The sequence below is a fragment of the Staurois parvus genome, unplaced genomic scaffold (assembly GCF_062004578.1).
Source record: "Staurois parvus isolate SC_StPar_1 unplaced genomic scaffold, SC_StPar_1.0 ptg000656l, whole genome shotgun sequence".
NCBI lineage: Eukaryota > Metazoa > Chordata > Amphibia > Anura > Ranidae > Staurois > Staurois parvus.
Genome location: NW_028318452.1, coordinates 3,327,188 through 3,347,406, shown reverse-complemented (window position 1 = coordinate 3,347,406; position 20,219 = coordinate 3,327,188). Strand labels below are relative to the sequence as shown.

The following is a 20,219-nucleotide window of genomic DNA, read 5'->3' as shown; positions in this document are numbered from 1 at the left end:
TGTTGCTAAGGTAGAGGGGGCAGCAGTACAGGGAACATACCTTTTTAAAGAATATATTTTTATTGATAGAAGCATTTTCTTTTTTTACAATACAGTATGGTAAACATTGTATTGTACCAATACAGTAAAGATAGGTGATGGGGCATACACCAACACATAGCAGGCTAATACAATATGCAGGGAACATACATTTAACCTTAAAGTGTTACTAAACTCACAACAGTAAAATCCGTATGTATATGCACAAAAGCATGCTTGTTATAATCACTGTGGAACCTAAGGGGTTAATCCTCTGAATTGTGTAAAAAGGCTGTTTGATCCTGACTTCTCTGCCCCTCCTCTTTTTGAAATGACCGCCTAATACAGACTGAATCCGTAGTCACATGCACATGCTCAGTTTGGTATGTATTGCTAGAGATTTTTTTTATTCTTGGGAGAGTGCATGTGATCAGCACAGGGCCAATCAGAACTGTCCAGACAGAAGGTCAGGGGTTTCAAATCCTCCTAGAGCAGAAAGAAAACTCCTCCTACAAGCTTTAACCAGTGCACTGCTGAAGTCACAAGACTGTTCTAACTGATGATGAGAAAAGGTATTTAGCAGTTTATATTTACTAAAATAATTGCATTTCCGTGCTCTGTGTACTGTGAGAGACCAGATATAGTGAATGCAGGGTCCTGGGTTTAGTGACACTTTAAATTTCAAGCTAACTAAACTTTCTTTTTGCAACATAAACTGATATTTTAAGGAGTAAAAGATTTCTGGGTCAAATTCCTAGCCAAACCACAGCAAGCATGTACTGGATGTTGGTGAGTAGTAGTAACAGCAGCAGCAATAATAACAATTATCATAACAATATTTTATATTATGACACTATTGTTAGGTGCTTTTGTACACAATTACTCTATAACTTTAAAATCAACTCCTTTCAACTGAGCTTTTTGAATAACTTCAGCTTTGAAAAAAAGTCACTGACCTCTGTTGCTGCAGGCAATGTGGAGTAAATTATCTTCAACTTTCACCACTGAGGGGAGGCCCTGGAGGCCTTCCAGTCATGGCATGGCACCCTTCCAGTCTTCTAATCACAAATGTAAACAGAGAGCTGTGGAAGAAGGATGTGCAGAGTACTCAGAGATCATCCCTGGAACATTTCCATGCTTCTCGTATAACCTTTTTTTACTCTCTGTTTTTTAAAAAAGTCTTTACAAACCACAAAGTAAAAATATCTCCTATTGTTGCAGTTTCTTTTAGTGAGACTCATGCACATAGAGATGGATGGGTTGCTGTTTCCTGTCTATGTGATTATAATAAAGCATACCGTTTGGAAAGTACTAGAAAGTACTAGAAATGCATGTATTGATGTCTTTAGAAGAGAAGCAAGTAACAATCTGCAATACATTTTAATAAAATCATTGAAATATGAACACTGTTCGCTAGAAGGTATTTATTTACTCACCATAATTTGAGTTTTTCTTTAAAACTCAAACGATTACTTACAAATCAACTAGAATCATTTACACCAATCAGCCATGAACCACCTAATATTGAGAAGGTCCCCTCTTGCTGACCCTTTTTCCGTCAAAACAGCCCTGACCTGTTGCAACATAGACACCAATAGACCTCTGAAGCAATGCTATGGTATTTGGCTCCAAACCATTAGTAGAAGGTCCTTAGGTCCTGTAGATTGCGTGATGGGGTCTCCATGGATCAGACTTGTTTTTCCAGCACATCCCAAAGATGCTCGATGGTCAATATCTCAAACTCATTGTTGTTCCTCAAACCATTCTTGAACCGTTTTTGCAATGTGACAGGGTGTATTTTCCTGCTGAAAGAGGCCACTGCCATTAGGGAATACCATTTTCATGAATGGGAGTAATTGGTCAGCTACAATGTTTAAGTAGATGGTACGTGTCAAAATACAATCCACATGAATGCAGGACCAAGGTAGCCTAGCAGAACATTACCCAAATTAGCACACTGACCAGTTTGCCTTCTTCCAATACTGCATCCTGGTGCTCTGAATCTCCCAGTAAGCAACACACCCGGCCATCCACATGATGTAAAAGAAAACATGATTAATCAGACTAGGCCACCTTCTTCCATTGCTCTGTGGTCCAGTTGTGATGTTCATGTACCCATTGTAAGCACTTTTGGCTGTGGACATGGGTCATCATGGACAGACCAAGAAAGAGATTTGTGAAAAGAGATTCACAAGAAAGCGGCTACATTATGGACAAAATGCGATACTCAGAAAAGTTTCCAAAAATTATGCTTTATTACACATTAATGATTGACAATCGGGCAATCGCCCTGGTTTACCATCACCTCAGTATGAGACAATACACACAGACCTAAAACCATTAAAATCACACCAAGACCGGTCTGGATATATATGTGCTGCAAAGGCTATGACAATCATAGTCTAAAGCATTTGCAGCATCATGGACACCCTGACTGGTGTGCAGATACGCACAACTAACTATGATGCCAGTTGTTCTGCTTTCAATATATCAGTTTTATAGACAACACATTTACTTGCTGCCTAATAAAGCCCACCAACTTTCAGATGCCATTGTAATAAAATAATAATCAATGTTATTCACTTTACCTGCCAGTGATCTTTAAGCAGAACTTCACTCTCTTAATCAACATTGACTTTTTATTCCTTATGCTGCTGGCATCATTAATAGATAGGAAAGTATATCATTTACTTATTTTAAACTCCTTTTTTACATCTCTTTATTACTTACTGGTTTCCAGGTCTAGGCAAATGATGTCATACATCCCAGGAGTCTGCAAGGGAGAGGAGGGGTTTGCTCAGCTTAGCAAACATTCCTGCCTGAGCTAATAGAGGGCTATGGATGGTCCGATCGGGTCCGCCTGAAAAACTGACAGGTGGACCCGATTGGACCATCAGTGTGAAAAGTTCAGCTACACTTTACACATAAACAGTGCAGCTGACATTTACCCTTCTATTGCATATAATTTACTTTTTCACATCTTACAATTTTTCCAGGATTGGGGGAGCTCTACCAACTGCATTTTCCTATTTTTCGGAAGTTCTTGCAAGAGAGAAGCGAGGAGAGCACCTGAGCTGGCTGTGTATGTTTTGGATGATTGGTGGAATATATGCATCAGCCATGGCTTGGGCCATAATTCCACATTACGGTAAGCTGAATCTTTTCTCTCCAGTTTGTCAGCCAAAATTAGTCCATTGTATATAAGTATATGTGTAACCTTACCCCTACCATGTGTGTGTGTGTGTATATATATATATATATATATATATACACACACACACAAAGTGCCTTGAAAAAGTATTCATACCCCTTGAAATCTTCCACATTTTATCATGGTACAACCAAAAACATAAATGCATTTTATTGGGATTTTATGTGATAGACCAACACAAAGTGGCACATAATTGTGAAGTGGAAGGAAAATGATAAATGGTTTTCAACATTTTTTACAAAGAAATATCTGAAGAGTGTGGCGTTCATTTATATTCAGCCCCCGGAGTCAATACTTTGTAGAACCACCTTTTCGCTCCAATTACAGCTGCAAGTATTTTTGGGTATGTCTCTACCAGCTTTGCACATCTAGAGAGTGAAATTTTGCCCATTCTTCTTTGCAAAATAGCTCAAGCTCTGTCAGATTAGATGGAGAGCGTCCGTGAACAGCAGTTTTCAAGTCTTGCCACAGATTCTCAATTGGATTTAGGTCTGGACTTTAAGCCATTCTAACACATGAATGTGCTTTAGTCTAAACCATTCCATTGTAGCTCTGGCTGTATGTTTAGGGTTGTTGTCCTGCTGTAAGGTGAATCTCTGCCCCAGTCTCAAGTCTTTTGCAGACTGTAACAGGTTTTCTTCTAAGATTGCCCTGAATTTGGATCCATCCATCTTCCCATCAACTCTGACCAGTTTCCCTGTCCCTGGTGAAAACAAGCATCCCCACAACATGAAGCTACCACCATCATGTTTCACGGTGGGGATGGTGTGTTCAGGGTGATGTGCAGTGTTATTTTTCCGCCACGCATAGCATTTTGCTATTAGGCCAAAAAGTTCAATTTTGGTCTCATCTGACCAGAACACCTTCTTCCACATGTTTGCTGTGTCCCCCACATGGCTTCTCGGAAACTGCAAACTGTTCAAAGCTTGGGATATTTTATAACTTAACCCTGCTTTAAACTTCTCCACACCTTTATCCCTGACCTGTCTGGTGTGTACCTTGACCTTCATGATGCTCTTTGTTCAGTATTGTTCTTTAACAAACCTCTGAGGGCTTCACAGAACAGCTGTATTTATGCTGAGATCACATTACACTCAGGTGGACTCTATTTACTAATTGGTTGACTTCTGAAGGCAGTTGGTTCCACTAGATTTTAGTTAGGGGTATCAGACTAAAGGGAGCTGAATACAAATACACGGCACACTTTTCAGATATTTATTTGCAAAAAAATTTTGAAAAGCATTTATCATTTTCCTTTCACTTCACAATTATGTGCCACTTTGTTTTGGTCTATCACAGAAAATCTCAATAAACTGCAATTAGGTTTTTGGTTGCAACATGACGAAATGTGGAAAATTTCACTTTGTTTATATATATACTGTGTATATATATATATATATATATATATAAAACATTTTTTTATTATTTATATATTTTTAACAAATAGCTTTTTTGTTTTAATTTTTTTTATAAGCGACCACTTAATCTCTGTTCTCAGCTGCATGATGGGTTTAGAGAGCTGCGAGTGGATGTGCTCTTATACCTAGAGTGGTCAGTTTGAAATAGGTAAGCAGGGGAATGGGTAGGAACACCAGGTATTTCACACAAAGGGAGCAATGCAAAGAAAACAGGCTACTTTTTAATACAAGTACATGGTACAACAGACACATACCAGGAATATGAAATGTTAGGGTACATATTTTTTAACACTAGCTAAGGGATTGTGCTGTCACACTTTTTGTAACAATATAATGCAATGCAATGTTATGGTTAATGTTAATATGCTACCATCTTGTGGATATTTTGCTTATTGCACCTTCTTTTTCTTCCGTCCATCCTGTCTCCTCCCACTAGCTAGTGATGCATTTCCTCTTCCTTTTTTCACTCTGTGTTTTTGGGATGAATATAGCTGCTAGTCTGTAGGCCACATGTAATCTGCTTGCATGCGGGAACACATTACCATGTTTTCACCTGAAAATACCCTCTTTTCAATGATCTGCCGTATCTGTTGTCTGCTGTAACTGCTGCATGCAATAAAGATTTAGTGTTTGAGAAAACAGGTGTTTGGCGAGTTCAGCTATCTGATAAAGACTGTCCATGGTAATGGTATCTGCTTATACAGGCCAGCCATAGAGGTCTCAGGAAGGGATAAGTCACTAATAAAACAGTTGGAATCAGAATAATGATCTTTCTTTTAGCCATGTGGCTGAAATGTTTAGAACTTGTTGACTGAAAATAACTGGCACCTTTTAAGAAAATGAGTATCTTTATTCTAGTGTGTCAGTTTTTTGAATTTAGCCTAATGTGTTGACTTGCAAAAGTGGAGCAAATAAAACAGTAACACAACCTGAGCCATTACCTGTAGAAATCACTGAAGTGTAATTTAAAGTAAAGCAAAGCAATTGACAATGTGATTTCTCTACTTCTTCTATAGTCTTCTTCTTTGTTATAGCCCTTGTACATTAGTCCACATACGTCTTTAGAAACACTTCAATCAATTCATCATACATCTTTACATACCTTATGGAGCAGAGCAATTTTTACATTTCTGATATCGACCTGTTTATTTGGTGCTCACTTTGGGATCACTTAAAGGATAAGTTCACCTTTTAACAAAAAATAATAAATGCAAATTTTTTTTGCAGGTAAAAACATGTGCATTTACTATTTTCTGTTTTGGGTGCCTGGAAAGCATTGCGCCAGCAATCAGGAGATAGTGCCATGCAAGACCGCCATCGGGGGGGACAGTCAATACGCACATAGGGGGTCCAGGCATCAACATGGGGAGGAGTGGGCAGGGGCAGCAGGAGTGGCTGCCCTGTCTTTCTCTGTACATTTACTACAGAAGAGTCGGCAGCTGCTGCTGCTCTGTGTCATTTTTCTCCCATTGGACTCTTTACTGCCTCCTCTTGCTATTTCCATCATGGGAACTCTTCATGTGTGCTGCCTGTACTGTTTTCTGGACTGTGCTTGGCTCCAGGTTCTCTCTGTGGCTCAGTGACATGCGTGAGCTTTGTGTAAACAAGAGCTGGGACTAGGAAGACCTCCTTTACAAGTAGTAGCAGTGTGTAGTGTACAAGTGAGGGGGCTGTTTGTGTACAGGGGAGGGCCAGGGCTTTGTATGTGTTTGCAGATGTGTGTGTGTGGGGGGGAGGGTTAAGTGTATACAGGTGTGAGGGGGTCTGAGTATTTACAGGTGTGGGGGGGCTGAGTTCATACAGGTGTGAAGGGGCTGAGTCAGTACAGGTGTGGGGGGGCTGAGTGCACACAGGTGTGAGGGGGGCTACGTGTGTACAGGTGTGAGGGGGGAATGAGTGCGTACAGGTGTGGGGGGCTGAGTACATACAGGTAGTAGGGGGGCTGAGTGCGTACAGATGTGAGGGGGGAATGAGTGCGTACAGGTGTGGGGGGCTGAGTACATACAGGTAGTCGGGGGGCTGAGTGCGTACAGGTGTGGGGGGCTGAGTACATACAGGTAGTCGGGGGGCTGAGCGCGTACAGGTGTGGGGGGCTGAGTACATACAGGTAGTCGGGGGGCTGAGTGCGTACAGGTGTGAGGGCGGCTGAGCCTGTAAGGGGAGCTGAATGCATGCAGGTGTGAGGGGGGCTGATCGTGTACTGGTGTAAGGGGACGCTGAGTGTGTACAGGTATGAGGGGGGCTGAGAGCGTGAGGGGGGCTGAATGCATGCAGGTGTGAGGGGGGCTGATCGTGTATTGGTGTAAGGGGGCGCTGAGTGCATACAGGTGTGAGTGAAGGCTGAGTGCATACAGGTATGGGGGGGCTGAGTGCTTACAGATGTGAGGGGCTGAGTTCGTACAGGTGCTGGGGGGCTGAGTGCATACAGGTATGAGGGGGGTTGAGTGCATACAGGTATGAGGGGGGCTGAGTGCATACAGGTGTGAGGGGGGCTGAGTGTTTACAAGTATTCGTGGGGCTATGTACGTACAGGAGTGGGGGGATGAGCATGTACAGGTGTGAGGGGCTGCTTGCAGGATTGTGCAGTGCTCACCGTGGGCTGGTCTGGAGTCAAGTTGTTAGACATTACAATGGTAAATTGATTGACAATGTTGCTGGATGTGATCCTGTGCTGTGACTCTTTGTTGGACTGGGCTGTCTGTTCACTGGACAGCGATGTCTCTTTGCTGGATTGGGCTGTTTCTTTGCTATATGGGGAGTCTCTTTGCTATACAAGGATGTCTCTTGCTATATGGGGATGTCACTTTGCTGGATTGGGTTGTCTCTTTCCTGGAGTTGAGCTGTCTCTTTGCTATATGGGGATATCTCTTTGCTGGTTTGGATGTTTCTTTGCTACTATATATTCATTTTGTGTTTTGGAGTTTTTTGTTTTCTTAGATCTGCTAGAGGAGGATAGATTGGGGGGGGCATTGAAACGGTAATGCCGTTAGTGCTAGTGTAGTGTCCTTCTCAAAAAAGTCTACTTTGTTGTGGTGGCAGGCTTCTGGCCAAAATATAATTGCTTACTGTTAAATCTTGAAATCACCGATGACTTGGAATACACTTTTAATTTGGGAGTGCCCTCTGGAATATTCGTGGTAAGGCCTGGGATTGGGGTTGGGTCAGTCCTAAAGCTGTGTAAGGGGTCCCAAAATGTCTGATGGTTGCCCTGGTGCCATGCAGGACTCCTGCAGACCTGGCAGTGTGTCTGTGTGCCCATACTGTACCTATAAGGATTAGAAAAGGGGACTGGAGAAAGAAAGGATACCAAGATGGAAGAAAGTGTTGTCAGGTCTATGGCCTGGGAGGGACCAAGAACATGATTTTGGGATGTACTGGCACACAGCAACCCACCTCTCTGTCAGTTATAAACTGTGAGGATTTCTTCCATAATTTTGTTCCATATTTATATGATTGGGATTAATGTACCAGAGACAGTACCAGGACAGTACTTTATAAGTTGAACAGTACAATACTGTATTCAATACTGAGTGCAATTAACTGTAGATAGAGTGGGTGCATTTGCTTAAAGTCTGCAGGCAGTCACACACAGAGGTAAAACCCTATGATGATTCACTGATACTCAAGCCTAGTCTATACCTGGGGAAAATTGTCATCAACTTGTTAGCAGGTGCTAACAAGATGCATGTGCCATCTAGTGGCAAGCTAGCTTGCCACTAGATGGTGGTCAATATAGTCTGGTATAGGAAAAGTGGCAATTAGGTGTTAGGCCGCTTTAGAGAAAAAATAGTCAGCTACTGTTCAAGGGCCATTTACAGGGGTAGTTCAATACCCAGAAGGACCAGCTGTAGTCGTCTCTTTTAGGTTCCGTTCACATATAAGTGTTTTCAATCATGGGCCGATATTCTGCCTGCGATTTCAAAACACTCTGTTAAAATGTCAAATTGCACATCAGCATTTTCAGGTGGGATTCATTTTAATGGCACCTAAAAATGCGGGGCGATTCTGCTGCAATTATTGCGTGACAAATCACATTGCAATCGTGCAAATCAAATCTCATGACAAGTGTCACCTAAAAGTTCCAGATGGGAACTTCCATGGGGATTCCAGTTACACAAATTATCATGGACACCAAGGGGTTTATTTACTAAAGCTGGAGAGTCCAAAATCAGACTCCCTTCTGCATAGAAACCAATCAGCTTCTAACCTCAGCTTGTTCAATGAAGCTTTGGCAATGAAACCTGGAAGCTGATTGGTTTCTATGCAGAAGTGAGTCTGATTTTGGACTCTCCAGCTTTAGTAAATAAACCCCCAACTGGCTCCCAGTGTACTTGGGCCCTTGCTTGTTATTTGGTAAAATGAGCCAATGTTAGTGCAACATTTGGGAAATTCAAAGGTTTTAGCAGGATACATTTTACTTATTCAGGGTATCAGGCTATATTAAATCCGATATATAAACTTAATTTGGATTAGTATGTCCCTTCCAGATATAACAGATTAGGGAAATTTAATAAAAAAAAATTAATGCAACTCCCAGACAGTCCAATGAGTTTTGCTTGTATAACTTTATGTTCACTTTAATTCACCAAGCTGAAAAACTGCTGCACTTAGCCTACAGGAAGCAAAATTAATGGAAATGCACCAACTGTTTCTCAGAAAATAAAACTGCTAATACGAAAGTTAAGACATCCAGAATGCTCAGCCCCAAGTTAAATGAAAAATGTTTGGGCAGATGTTTTATTAAATAAACTAACGTTAAGGAAAATGTATTCAAGAGATGCTTATCAAAAAATGTAAAGGAAATGTGGACAGCATGAAAATAACACTTTGCATGTGTATACTCTACTCAACGAAAACATTTTTCTTCTTTTAAGGCCCTGTTCTTACATAGATCAGAACATGATATTAAGAGCACAATTCTGTTGTCTGCAAGGGGTTCTTGACATCTGGGACCCAAAGTGTGAATCTTGCTGAATGGCTGAAGTGACCCTGTTATGTGTATGAAATAATCCAGACAAATGTATTCTTCGCTCTCCTACAGATCTCTAGGTGCTAGATGCTGCAACATACCGACACTTCTGCATTTGTCGAATACCTGGTCCTCTGGTTGGTGTTGTTGTTCCTTCCAGTAACAAAGAGTAATGGGGGCAGAAGGGACATGTGCCTCAGGCACAGTCTTGAGTTGAGGCATGCTGGGATATTCCCCTGCATCTCCTATGCTTCACTGACAGGAGTGGATCATCACTCCTGTAAAAAGAATCAGGGGTTCCATAGCTGTTTGAGGAAGGATTCTTTCTCACCCTCTAATAGCAGCCTGCTGTGCAGCCAGCAGCCAGAATTTCCTTTGTCAGGTAATGGAAATCCCCTGTGATCCCATTCAATCTATTAAAGTCCAGCTTATCCAGGATCATGGGTTAATGAACGCCTTTCGGCGATATTGAATGACAAATGTGTATGAAATTGTATTTTTTGCCTGGACAGGGTGCACTTCTTTCTTTGTCTATCCCCTGCCTTTACAAAAGGGATAACAGGCGCATGGTGTGGCAGTCCATGTATGTTTGATGAGTTCCAAATGGCCAGGGGTGAAGGTAGTCCAGTAGGCACTAAGGGCAAGCTGCATAGGAGCGAAGCATAACTCTGCAGAAGGGAAACAAAGAAACAGCGCCTCTAAGTGTGTACTGTGAAGGTATTTAATAGAAAGATAAGTAGTAACTCACATCTTAGAATATAAAAACAGGCTCCTGAAAAACTAAATAAAAATCATTGGAAAATAAAAAAAAATTAATGAAAAAAACCCCACCTGTCTATGGCCAGCTTAAGGGATTGGGTACACTTGCACCCACCTGAACAAGGATATACAGCTACTGGTAAGGAGGAAATATATAATCTCCTCACTGTTTGTCAAAGCCCTCTGAAATCACTTTTCGGAGGGGCAGCAAAGATAGCCACACATCTGAATGAGCCCTTATAGCCCTTTGACCCCTCTTCCTCCTCAGAGCCCCCCTTGATTCCTTTTGTGCACCCCTCAGAGCCTCCCTCCCAGCTACTTTTATCCCACTGACATAGAGTCCAACTCAGTCCAGACTGACACCAGTGATGCAGGGCATTTTTTCCCCTAATGACCTTGATGCAGCACCATTTTTCCTCTTAGCAACAGCACTGTAAAAGGACATTTTTTCTTTTTAAGTAACACTACCAATGAAGGGACTTTTTTTCCCTTCCAGTGACACCCCCAAAGCAGAGACAGTTTTTTACTTCCAATGACAACACCAAAGCAGAGGCAATTTTTTCCTTATAGTGGGACAATTTTTTCTTACAGTGACATCATCGAGAGAGAGACATTTTTTCTTTTCAATGACACCACCAATGCTAGGGTATTTGTTTTCCAATAAACTACCAATTATGGGGCATTTTTTTCTTTTCAGTGAAACCACCAATGCTGGGGCACTTTTAACTTCTAGTGACGCCATTGATGCAGGGGCATTTTTATTTTTTATTGACACCACTGATGTACTGAAATTTTTCCCTTTCAATGACACAACCAATGCTTGGTCATTTTTTCCCTCTAGTGGCATCACCAATTTATGGACTTGTACAACAACTATTGGTACTATGTCAGTGCATGTCGTATGTCGTAAACATTACATACATTTTTCTGTGCTTTAAGCCCTGTTCACACCAGATCCGACTTTGAAATCGTGTGACTTCACTTGAAGTTGCATAATTTCAAAGTTGCATGTCAGTGAGACTTCAGGTGCAACATGGAAGACATCTGTGCAACTTCATACACAGATGTCTATGCAAGTCTCACCTGAAATTGCACAAAGTAGTGCAGGAACTACTTTCAAAATCAGTGCAACTCTGATGGAGTCGGAGTCACATCGATTTGAACGGTTCCATAGTGGACAATAGTGTGCAACTTGTTATGCGATTTGAAACTTTCAAACCACATGATAAGTTGCACCGGTGTGAACCAGGGCTTAGCCCCATCCCCTCCTCCACGCTGTAGGGCAGTGGGACAGGCGGGTGACACTTCCCCCATGTTCCCCTCCTCGTTTTGCACCAAGTGTGGGTCAAATGAGAGGCCTACCCCGGGGTGGGTTCTTCTGGGCTACACTAGGCACCTTGAACAGGGTTACTGCCTTACACAGAGGTACCTTTGCTCTGTGTTGTACACCGTGTACACTTGAACCAATAAACTGTTCTTCAGTTAACTCTCTCATTCCTGTGTCAATGTATACCTTCACTGTAGCTGTTGCATTTAGGAGGGACATGCTGAGCCTTTGCCCACTCCACCTGTCCAGCGTATCTCCACTACCTTCTGTACCTCTGGCTGGAGCCCTCTGCAGCTCTAATCTGCTCCGGTTGCCATGAGAGATGGACCAATAGCAGACAGAGTACAGACAACAACTCCCTCTCTGCGAGAGGCTGTCCACCTATCACAGGTACACATGTAACAACAGGCTGCTTGAAATGACTGATGGCTTTCATAACCACATGCTGTCTTCATTCCCCAATGTGCCTAATGACCCTCTACTAGAGGCTATGGCCCGAATTTGCTATTGAGCCTGGGCGCATTTCTGTGGGCTAGCGTCTACTTTTTAACCGCGAGCGTCTACTTTTAACCGCGAGCGTCTACTTTTAGATGGCAAAGACATTTACTAAAGAAAGCGTCTAAGTAGTAGACGCCAAATCAAATTTACTAACTGGACACAGTCCAGGAAGCAGACCCAAAAAGCAGACGTGCTAAGAAGCACGTCTAACACCATGAAAAATCACTGCAGAGACATGTTTCCATTGAAATTTGCTTTGCCAAATATCAGGACATCACTTTTAACAATATCTGACATTTAAAAAATTTTTTACAATGTGTAAATAGTACTTTTTTTAAGGTTGCTCGTCACATTAAAAAACTAGACGCTTTTCCAGCGGCTCTGGCTAACAGAAATGCGCATGTGCAGAACACGTTAGACGTCTTCCCTGGGCGCTTTCTTTTTAGACCCTGTTCAATAGTGAATCTCTGTGTGGAGTCTACTGACAGACGGCAAAGATCGCGTCTACTGTGTTTAACAAACAGCACTAGGCATATCTTTCTGTATTCTAATTTGAATTGCTTACTTCTTTTGATTCTATTTTTGTTTCTTATCCTTTTTAATTATTTCTGTAATGATTTTACTTTTTTCGAATGTCTATTTAATATTTATTTTGACAGTTGAATATAAAAAAAAGGTCTGCAATAAAAAAAAAAAAAAAAAATTACAATATGGGTGTACTAATTATGTTACATTCTATATATTCTCTTATGCTAAGAGAAAAACTCCAATGCTACAATACCCGTGCTTGTGCGCCATCTAGCGAACATATCCGGTATTGCACCTAAAAATGTGCCAGATGCGATTCCACATTTACTAATAGCAAAGTAGACATTTGTCAATGAGATTGCTAGACGCCGCTCAGAAGACTGACAGGTCTTGATTGATTTAATTGAGTCTGCCTGAATGCTCAGAGTCTGCTGGTAGACTCAACTCTTAGTAAATCAGGGCATATGTGTCTGTTGCTTGCATTACACCTCTTTAAGTAACTTCAGACCAGGCAAAAAGCAAAGTTTTGAAAGCTTTACCGAAAGGGTTCTGAACATTACAAAGTTCAAAGTACAGTACAGTTCTTTTCCTACGTTCCCAGTCCCTATCTCAGGTTTGTGTGTTGCCCCGGCATACCTGCATAGGTAGAGTCCATTCATGACTCAGTTCATGGTTGGCAGAAGCCAGCAGCTGGTATCTTCAGGGCAGACTTTAGGTTCCAGAAGTCCCCCTACATAGTGGAAAGCTTCAAATGGTAAGCAATCTCGGACTCCAGCATCGGTGGTGACATGCAGCTCACAAGTCAAGGACCCCGGGAACTCCTGAACTCTCCGGGTCTGGACAACTGTCCTCTTTTATATGCACAGGACCAGTGGGTTGGACCCAAAAAAGCCTGCCAAAGAAAAACCCAGGAAATAACATTAAGCCTAACCTTCCCATCCAAGGCAGCACCTATCTAGGCTGCCATAAGCAACCTCTTTACAACCCGAAGTAGGTGGGATCGCAGTTTGCCATCTTCAATCTGGGAACTGGATGACCTTCTCCTAGCACTGGTATATCCCACTGGCTGCATATCATTACTGTCCTCAAGTGATGTAGTGACTAGTGAGAAGAACCACAAGGTCCAGCAGGGAACATTCTATCCAACACAACTGGTGTCAGATAGCAGCAGTACTCCTAGCTTTGCAAAAAAGCAAAGAATGCAGCCGCTGTCTGTTGGAGAGGTAAGTAAAACTCTTCTTCCTTTACAGGGTTTCTTTGCCTAGCTTTTCTTAAATACAAGTGACAGGGTCAGTTTGAAGTATATCCAAAGCCAAAGGACTTTTTTCATTTTGGATGGAGTATGGAATTAGTAAAATTGGTAGGAATTTCCTTCCTGGAGCAAACAGCAGGACGTAGGAGAGAATTTTCAACAACTTCAAGACGCCCCCTGTATGGAGGAACTAGTCGCATGCATTGCTCTGGTGTGATTTTGGTCCATTCTTCCACACAAACAGCCTAAAATCTTGAAGGTTCCGTGGGCCTCTTCTATGAACTCTGATCTTTTGTTCTTTCCATAGATTTTCTATTGGATTGAAACTGTTGTTACCAACAAAGGATTTTGTATGACGTATTAAATAAATTTCAGTTAGCGTGTTCAATACTTATTTTACCCGCTGTATATGCCCCAGCCCACACGCTACTCTTCCTGGGAAATGTAGTCCTTGACCCCCTGCTCACCAGCTGAATCCTGCTATACAGCACACAAGGGCTGTTCTGTCCATGCCAGTGACCCTGAGAGGTAGACCACCGCCATCTAATGTCCATCTTAACGTATTGCAAGTAATAACATTTCAATAGGTTACAAACCTGACAGAAGCTATCCTCATGGGTGTTTCTGATATACTGATATACTCTGGATTCAAATCCATCTCGTTTAACCCTGTCCTACACAGCCCTAGGCAGGAGTGTCCCTTATCACCCTTAACCACTTGCCCTCCAGAGGATTTGCCCCCCTTCCTGGCCAGGCCATTTTTGTGATACTCGGTTACTTTAACTGTCCTTTTTTCCCACAAACAGAGCTTTCTTTCGGTGCTATTTGATTGCCTGTGCGTTTTTTATTTTTTGTTGCACTACAAATAAAAAAGCAACCACCAATTTTGAGGAAAAAAACTATATTTTTGACATTTTGCTATTAAACATGTCCAGGAAAGAAATTTTAAAAATCACATTTTGTCATAAATTTAGGCCAAAATGTATTCTGCTACATGTCCATGTCTTTGCTAAAAAAAAATCCCAATATGTGTAAATTGCCGTAATTGGTTTACGTGAACATTATAGCGTCTATAAATGGCAATATATGTACTGAATTTAATTTTTTTATACTAGTAATGGCAGCGATCTGCGACTCATAGCGGGACTGCGGTGGGCACTCTGACACTGGGGAGGACTAACTGTCACTGACATCCCCAGTGACACCAATACAGTGATGAGTGCTAATAAAAAGCACGGATACTGTACTAATGACACTGGGCAGGAAGAAGTTAACATCTGGGACGATCAAAGGGTTAACTGTGTGCTGTTTTGCTATGTGCTGTGTGTGTTATTTCCACTGTAAGCACACTGCTTTGTATGGCTCTGCTATGCAGAGCCATCCAAAGTAGTGTGCAGCAGCTGACAGGGAAGAGATCTGTATTGTCTGCCTACAGGTCTCTCCCTTGTCCGTAAAACTCGGTGATTGCTGGGTGCTAGTGGGGAATCACCGGCTGGGACCTGATGATTGAGAGCTGAGACTGCCATTGGTGGCGTGGGTAGGGCGCGCGTGCTGCTTGTGCGAACCCCCTACCCAGAAATGCGAATTCACGTGTATATATGTGATTTTGCGCACCCTTGCCACCCTGTAACATTATTTCTGCTATAGTGTGGCCGGAAAGCAGTGAATGTACGTGCTTCCTATAGAGCACCTGGCTTATCTGATAGGAAACAATCCCAATATTAAGGGACTTGAATTACTGAGCCTATTCATAGTCCTCTATGTGAATGACACTTCACTATTCATAACTAACCAGTTATTATCATTGCTAATATAATTTCCACCCTTTCCATTTTCACCAACGGTTCTTAGTTAACAATCTATAATGTCAAATATTAAACAGTGGAATTGATGTACTAAAGACAAATAGGCTGTTCACTTTACAAGTGAAGTTGCATTTTGCAGGGGAAGTGTTCCCAAAGCTCAGTGAATGCAGTATACTCAAAGTGGTATTAAACATGAAACCCGAAGGCACCTGGTGATCTGGCCAGTAACACACTTCCTGAATTAGGGTGCTCCCACTCTGGATGAATGAGCTCAGCAGGCACAGCAGACAGCAGCATTTTCAGTCTTTGGGGAGGGGGGGTAAACTTACTAGAATATTACTTCCATTAACAAATTAAAGTCAAACTTCAGTAAACACTTTATAATCAGTTACAGCAAACAGTTTTGAAGAATTTGAAGAATAAATCACCTCTAATGTTGGGTGTCCTACATGTGTGGATGTTGCTGCGCTGTATAAAGCTATTAGAATGGGATGCCTCAAGACTGTCCATAATTTTAAAGGGTGCCTCGGGACTGTCCATAATTTTAAAGGGTGCCTTGACTGAAAAAAGGATGATAAACACTGGTCTAAGGTGCCTAACTTACATTCATACATACACATTATTATTATTATTATATTATTTATTATTATTATATAGTATTTATATAGCGCCAAAGGGTATGCTCAGCGCTGTACAGTAGCAAGGGGGACAGGACATGAGACAAGACAGTAACAATACAATACATGAGGGGTTAGAGGGCCCTGCTCTTTCGAGCTTACAATCTAGGAGGGAGGGGAAGGTGGTACAGGAGGAAATGGCTGTGGGGGATGGAGTGGTGGGAGGAGTGGAGGAGGTTTGTTGTTAGGTGAGGTCAGGTGTTAGGTGAGGTTGGGGTAGGCTTCCCTGAAGAGGTGGGTTTTCAGGGTGTGCCTGAAGGTGAGGAGGGTAGGTGACAGTCTGATGGATTGGGGTAGGGAGTTCCAGAGGATGGGGAAAGTCCTATTATACAGGATTTATATAGCACCAACCAGGGGTGGACTGATTATTTGGAAACTCGGGCACTGCCCGAGGGCCCAGGGTCAGTAGGGGGCCCCATGAGATGCCTCTGGTACCTTTTTCATAGGCTTTTTTCAGTTTGGGCAAGGACACAGGAGCCCCATGAACCCCTATTGCCCGGGGGGGGCCCTATGAGTTGTCAGTCCGTTCCTGGCACCAACAGTTTGCGCAGCGCTTTACAAAATGGAGGTAGACATTACAGTTACGATACAATTTGGTAGAAGAGGAAACAGAGGACCCTCCTCGTTAGAGCTTACAATCTAGGAGGAAGGGTTGAGTGATACAAAAGGTAATAGATGTGGGAGATGAGCTGATGGAAGAAATAAATGGCGGTTTACTAGGTAGAAGCAGGATAGACTTCTTGAAAGAGAAAGGTTTTCAGGGATCGTCTGAAGGTGGATAGATTAGGAGACAACCGGACAGATTGGGGTAGAGAAATCCACATACTTACACATACTAAGGCCCATTTAGACAAGATCCAATTAACCTACCAGCATATCTTTGAAGTGTGGGAGGAAACTGGAGTATCCAGAGGAAACCCATGCAGGCACAGAGAGAACATGCAAACTCCAGGCAAGTGGTGCTGTGGTTGGGATTCGAACCAATGACCCTAGTACTGCCAGGTAGCATTGTTGCCACCATACAGGCACTTTTAAGACCAGGTCAGCTTAGCTTTAACTAGTGATAGAAAAGTATATTCAGGCACTGCATTGTGGGAATAGCATTCAGCTAATCCTTGATTGACTATTGTACAACAAATACGAAGTGGAAGGAGAGACAGAATCCACAGCGGGAGGGGCAAAACAACGCTCAAAACCTTTCTTATTTTCTTTTAGGATGTGTTTCATTTAGGAATCCTATTTTGTTTCTTTAACGGGTATAGCTGTTGTTGGATTATCTAACCAGTATACAGTTTGCTACTATCTGCTGAGTTATATTACCGAAGTGACTACACTGTGTGAAATCATTCAGGCATGTTACAGTTCATTACCCATAGCTCAGCACTCCTATCTCCGCAGCTGCCTGAGTGCACAGCCAAGGGTTTATGGAACACAATGCAGAGCTGTCATTAGCAAGAGTGGTTTCTCCAAGGCACAGAGGTTTATTTGACACAAGGGACTTTGATGTGAAAGAAGACTTAAATGGAAAGTAGCCATAATGTGTTGTTATTTTCTACCCTTTTGTTTTTTAATGTGGTCCCACATGCTCTTTTTTAAGGACATGTACAATCACAGTACACAGTTAAGCTATTAAAATGTTCAAATGATGACTGATCAAGCAATGGATCTTTGGGCCAGCAGTGCTCAAAACAAAGTCTGCAGTTTTCTTGTGTATGGTTGATACAGCCTCATTTCTGAAATGTGGCTGAAAATGTGGAATGTCACTACATTTCTTTCTGGCTCTACCTTTTAGTACAAAACACACAGATTTGCTTTTTTTTAAAGAAGCCAAAAGGAAAGTACAAAGCTACGCAGGGCAATAACTTTACAACAAAAAGGTCTAGTTATAATAGAGGGGTGAACAGCTATATGGCAGATGAGATTTAATATTGAAAAATGTAAAGTAATGCTTTTGGTAGCTAAAAATATGAATGTAAGTTACTAGCTAGGGGAGAACCTCTGGGGGAAATGAGGATGGAAAAGGATTTTGGGGTCCTAGTAGGGCAGAGACTCAGCAATAGCATGTGATGCCAAGCTGCAGCAATGGAGGGAGTTTATTAGCGTGTATTTAAAAGGGTATTTACAGAAGAGATAAAGCAGTAATTCTATCACTTTACTTTGGTTCGTACTCTGCCACATCTTAACTATGCAGTCCAATTGTCACCAATGTTCAGGAAGGATGTTGTCATGTACCTTGGCTGAAGGCCGCGTTGACGAGAGGGCTTCCCTTGCAGCTCTGGTCTGGGCACCCCTGAATGTGGTGACAGAGGTACAAGGCTCAAAGAAGCACGGGTGCCGATAGCTTGATAGCAGGTGATTGCCATGGTCAGGGATGTAGTCAAGGTGATCCAGGATCATATACAGTGAGACAGCAGCGTGGTCAGGAGACAGGCCAGGGTCAGTACCAGGTTAGCAATCACAGCGAGGTCCAATAGCAAGCTGAGGTCAGCCCCAGGAGATCAAGCAGAGAATAATCAGAGGTAAGCTGCAGTCAGCAGCAGGAGATCAGGAGGAGAGTAGTCTAAGGCAAGCCGAGGTCAGAATCCAGAATCCACAGAGTAAGGTCAGGAGCAAGCCGGGCCTGCAACGGTAGATTATTATTATTATACAGTATTTATATAGCACCAACAGTTTGCTCAGCGATGTACATTATAATGGGAGACAGTACACGAGACAGTACAGTAACAATACGATTCAATACATGAGAGGTTCGAGGGCCCTGCTACTTGGAGCTTACAATCTAGGAGGGAGGGGGATAGTGGTACAGGAGGAAATAGCTGTGGGGGATGGAGTGGTAGGAAGAGTGGAGGAGTTCAGTAATTAGCTGAGGGTGGGGTATGCTTCCATGAAGAGGTAGGTTTTCAGAGTGCGCCTAAAGGTGAGCAGAGTAGGTGATAGTCTGATGGATTGGGGTAGGGAGTTCCAGAGGATGGGGGGAGCCCTGGAGAAGTCCTGGAAATGAGCATGGGAGGAGGACACCAGGGAACTAGAGAGTAGGAGGTCTTGTGAGGAGCGGAGAATACGTTTTGGGTGGTATTTGGATACCAGATTGGTGATGTAGTTTGGGGCAGTACAAAGAGGAACACAGAAACATGGGTTACAGGAAGCTGAAGAACATCCAGCGATTAGTACACAGCAGAGTCTCCTTTAAATAGGTAGCTTGGCGCCAATGCGGGAAGGTGTGCTCACATAGAAATACATCTACGTGTCAGTGCATGCTGCATATTAGCCTGGGCTTGTCTTTGTGCTCGTACATGTGCACAAGCATTAGCTGCACGGGAATTAGCATTAGCTGCAGAGGAATTAGCATTAGCTGCACGGGAATTAGCATTAGCTGCACAGGAATTAGAATTAGCTGCACAGGAATTAGCATTAGCTGCGCTAGTTTCCTGACAGATGTCCTTCAAGTGGAGAGGGTCCAGAGAAGGGCAATAAAGCTAATAAGGGGGCTGGAGGACCTCAATTATAAGGAACGACTACAAACGTTAAACTTATTTTCCCAGGAGAAGAGATGTTTACGAGGGAATATGATCTCTATATACAAATCTTTCAATGGTGACTCTAGTTTTGGGGGACTACAGTATTTAATCTTAAAGCGGAGTTCCAGTGAAAATACAAAAAAAACTGTAGCTGTGGACTTTTAAAAACCGGATGTCGATCCGGTTCCCCCCCAGTTTCAACAGCCACCTTGTGTTCCCGCGCCGGCATCTTCAGTGTG

General features: G+C 42.5%; 1 protein-coding gene across 1 annotated transcript in view; it reads left to right on the top strand.

Moving 5' to 3' along the window:
* Nucleotides 1–20,219, top strand: part of SV2C (synaptic vesicle glycoprotein 2C) — a 230,082-nt gene that overhangs the window by 121,323 nt on the left and 88,540 nt on the right. The window contains exon 4 of the mRNA XM_089694228.1: nucleotides 3,015–3,166. Within this exon, the coding sequence (XP_089550354.1) occupies nucleotides 3,015–3,166 (152 nt within the window). The remainder of the gene's footprint in view (nucleotides 1–3,014; nucleotides 3,167–20,219) is intronic.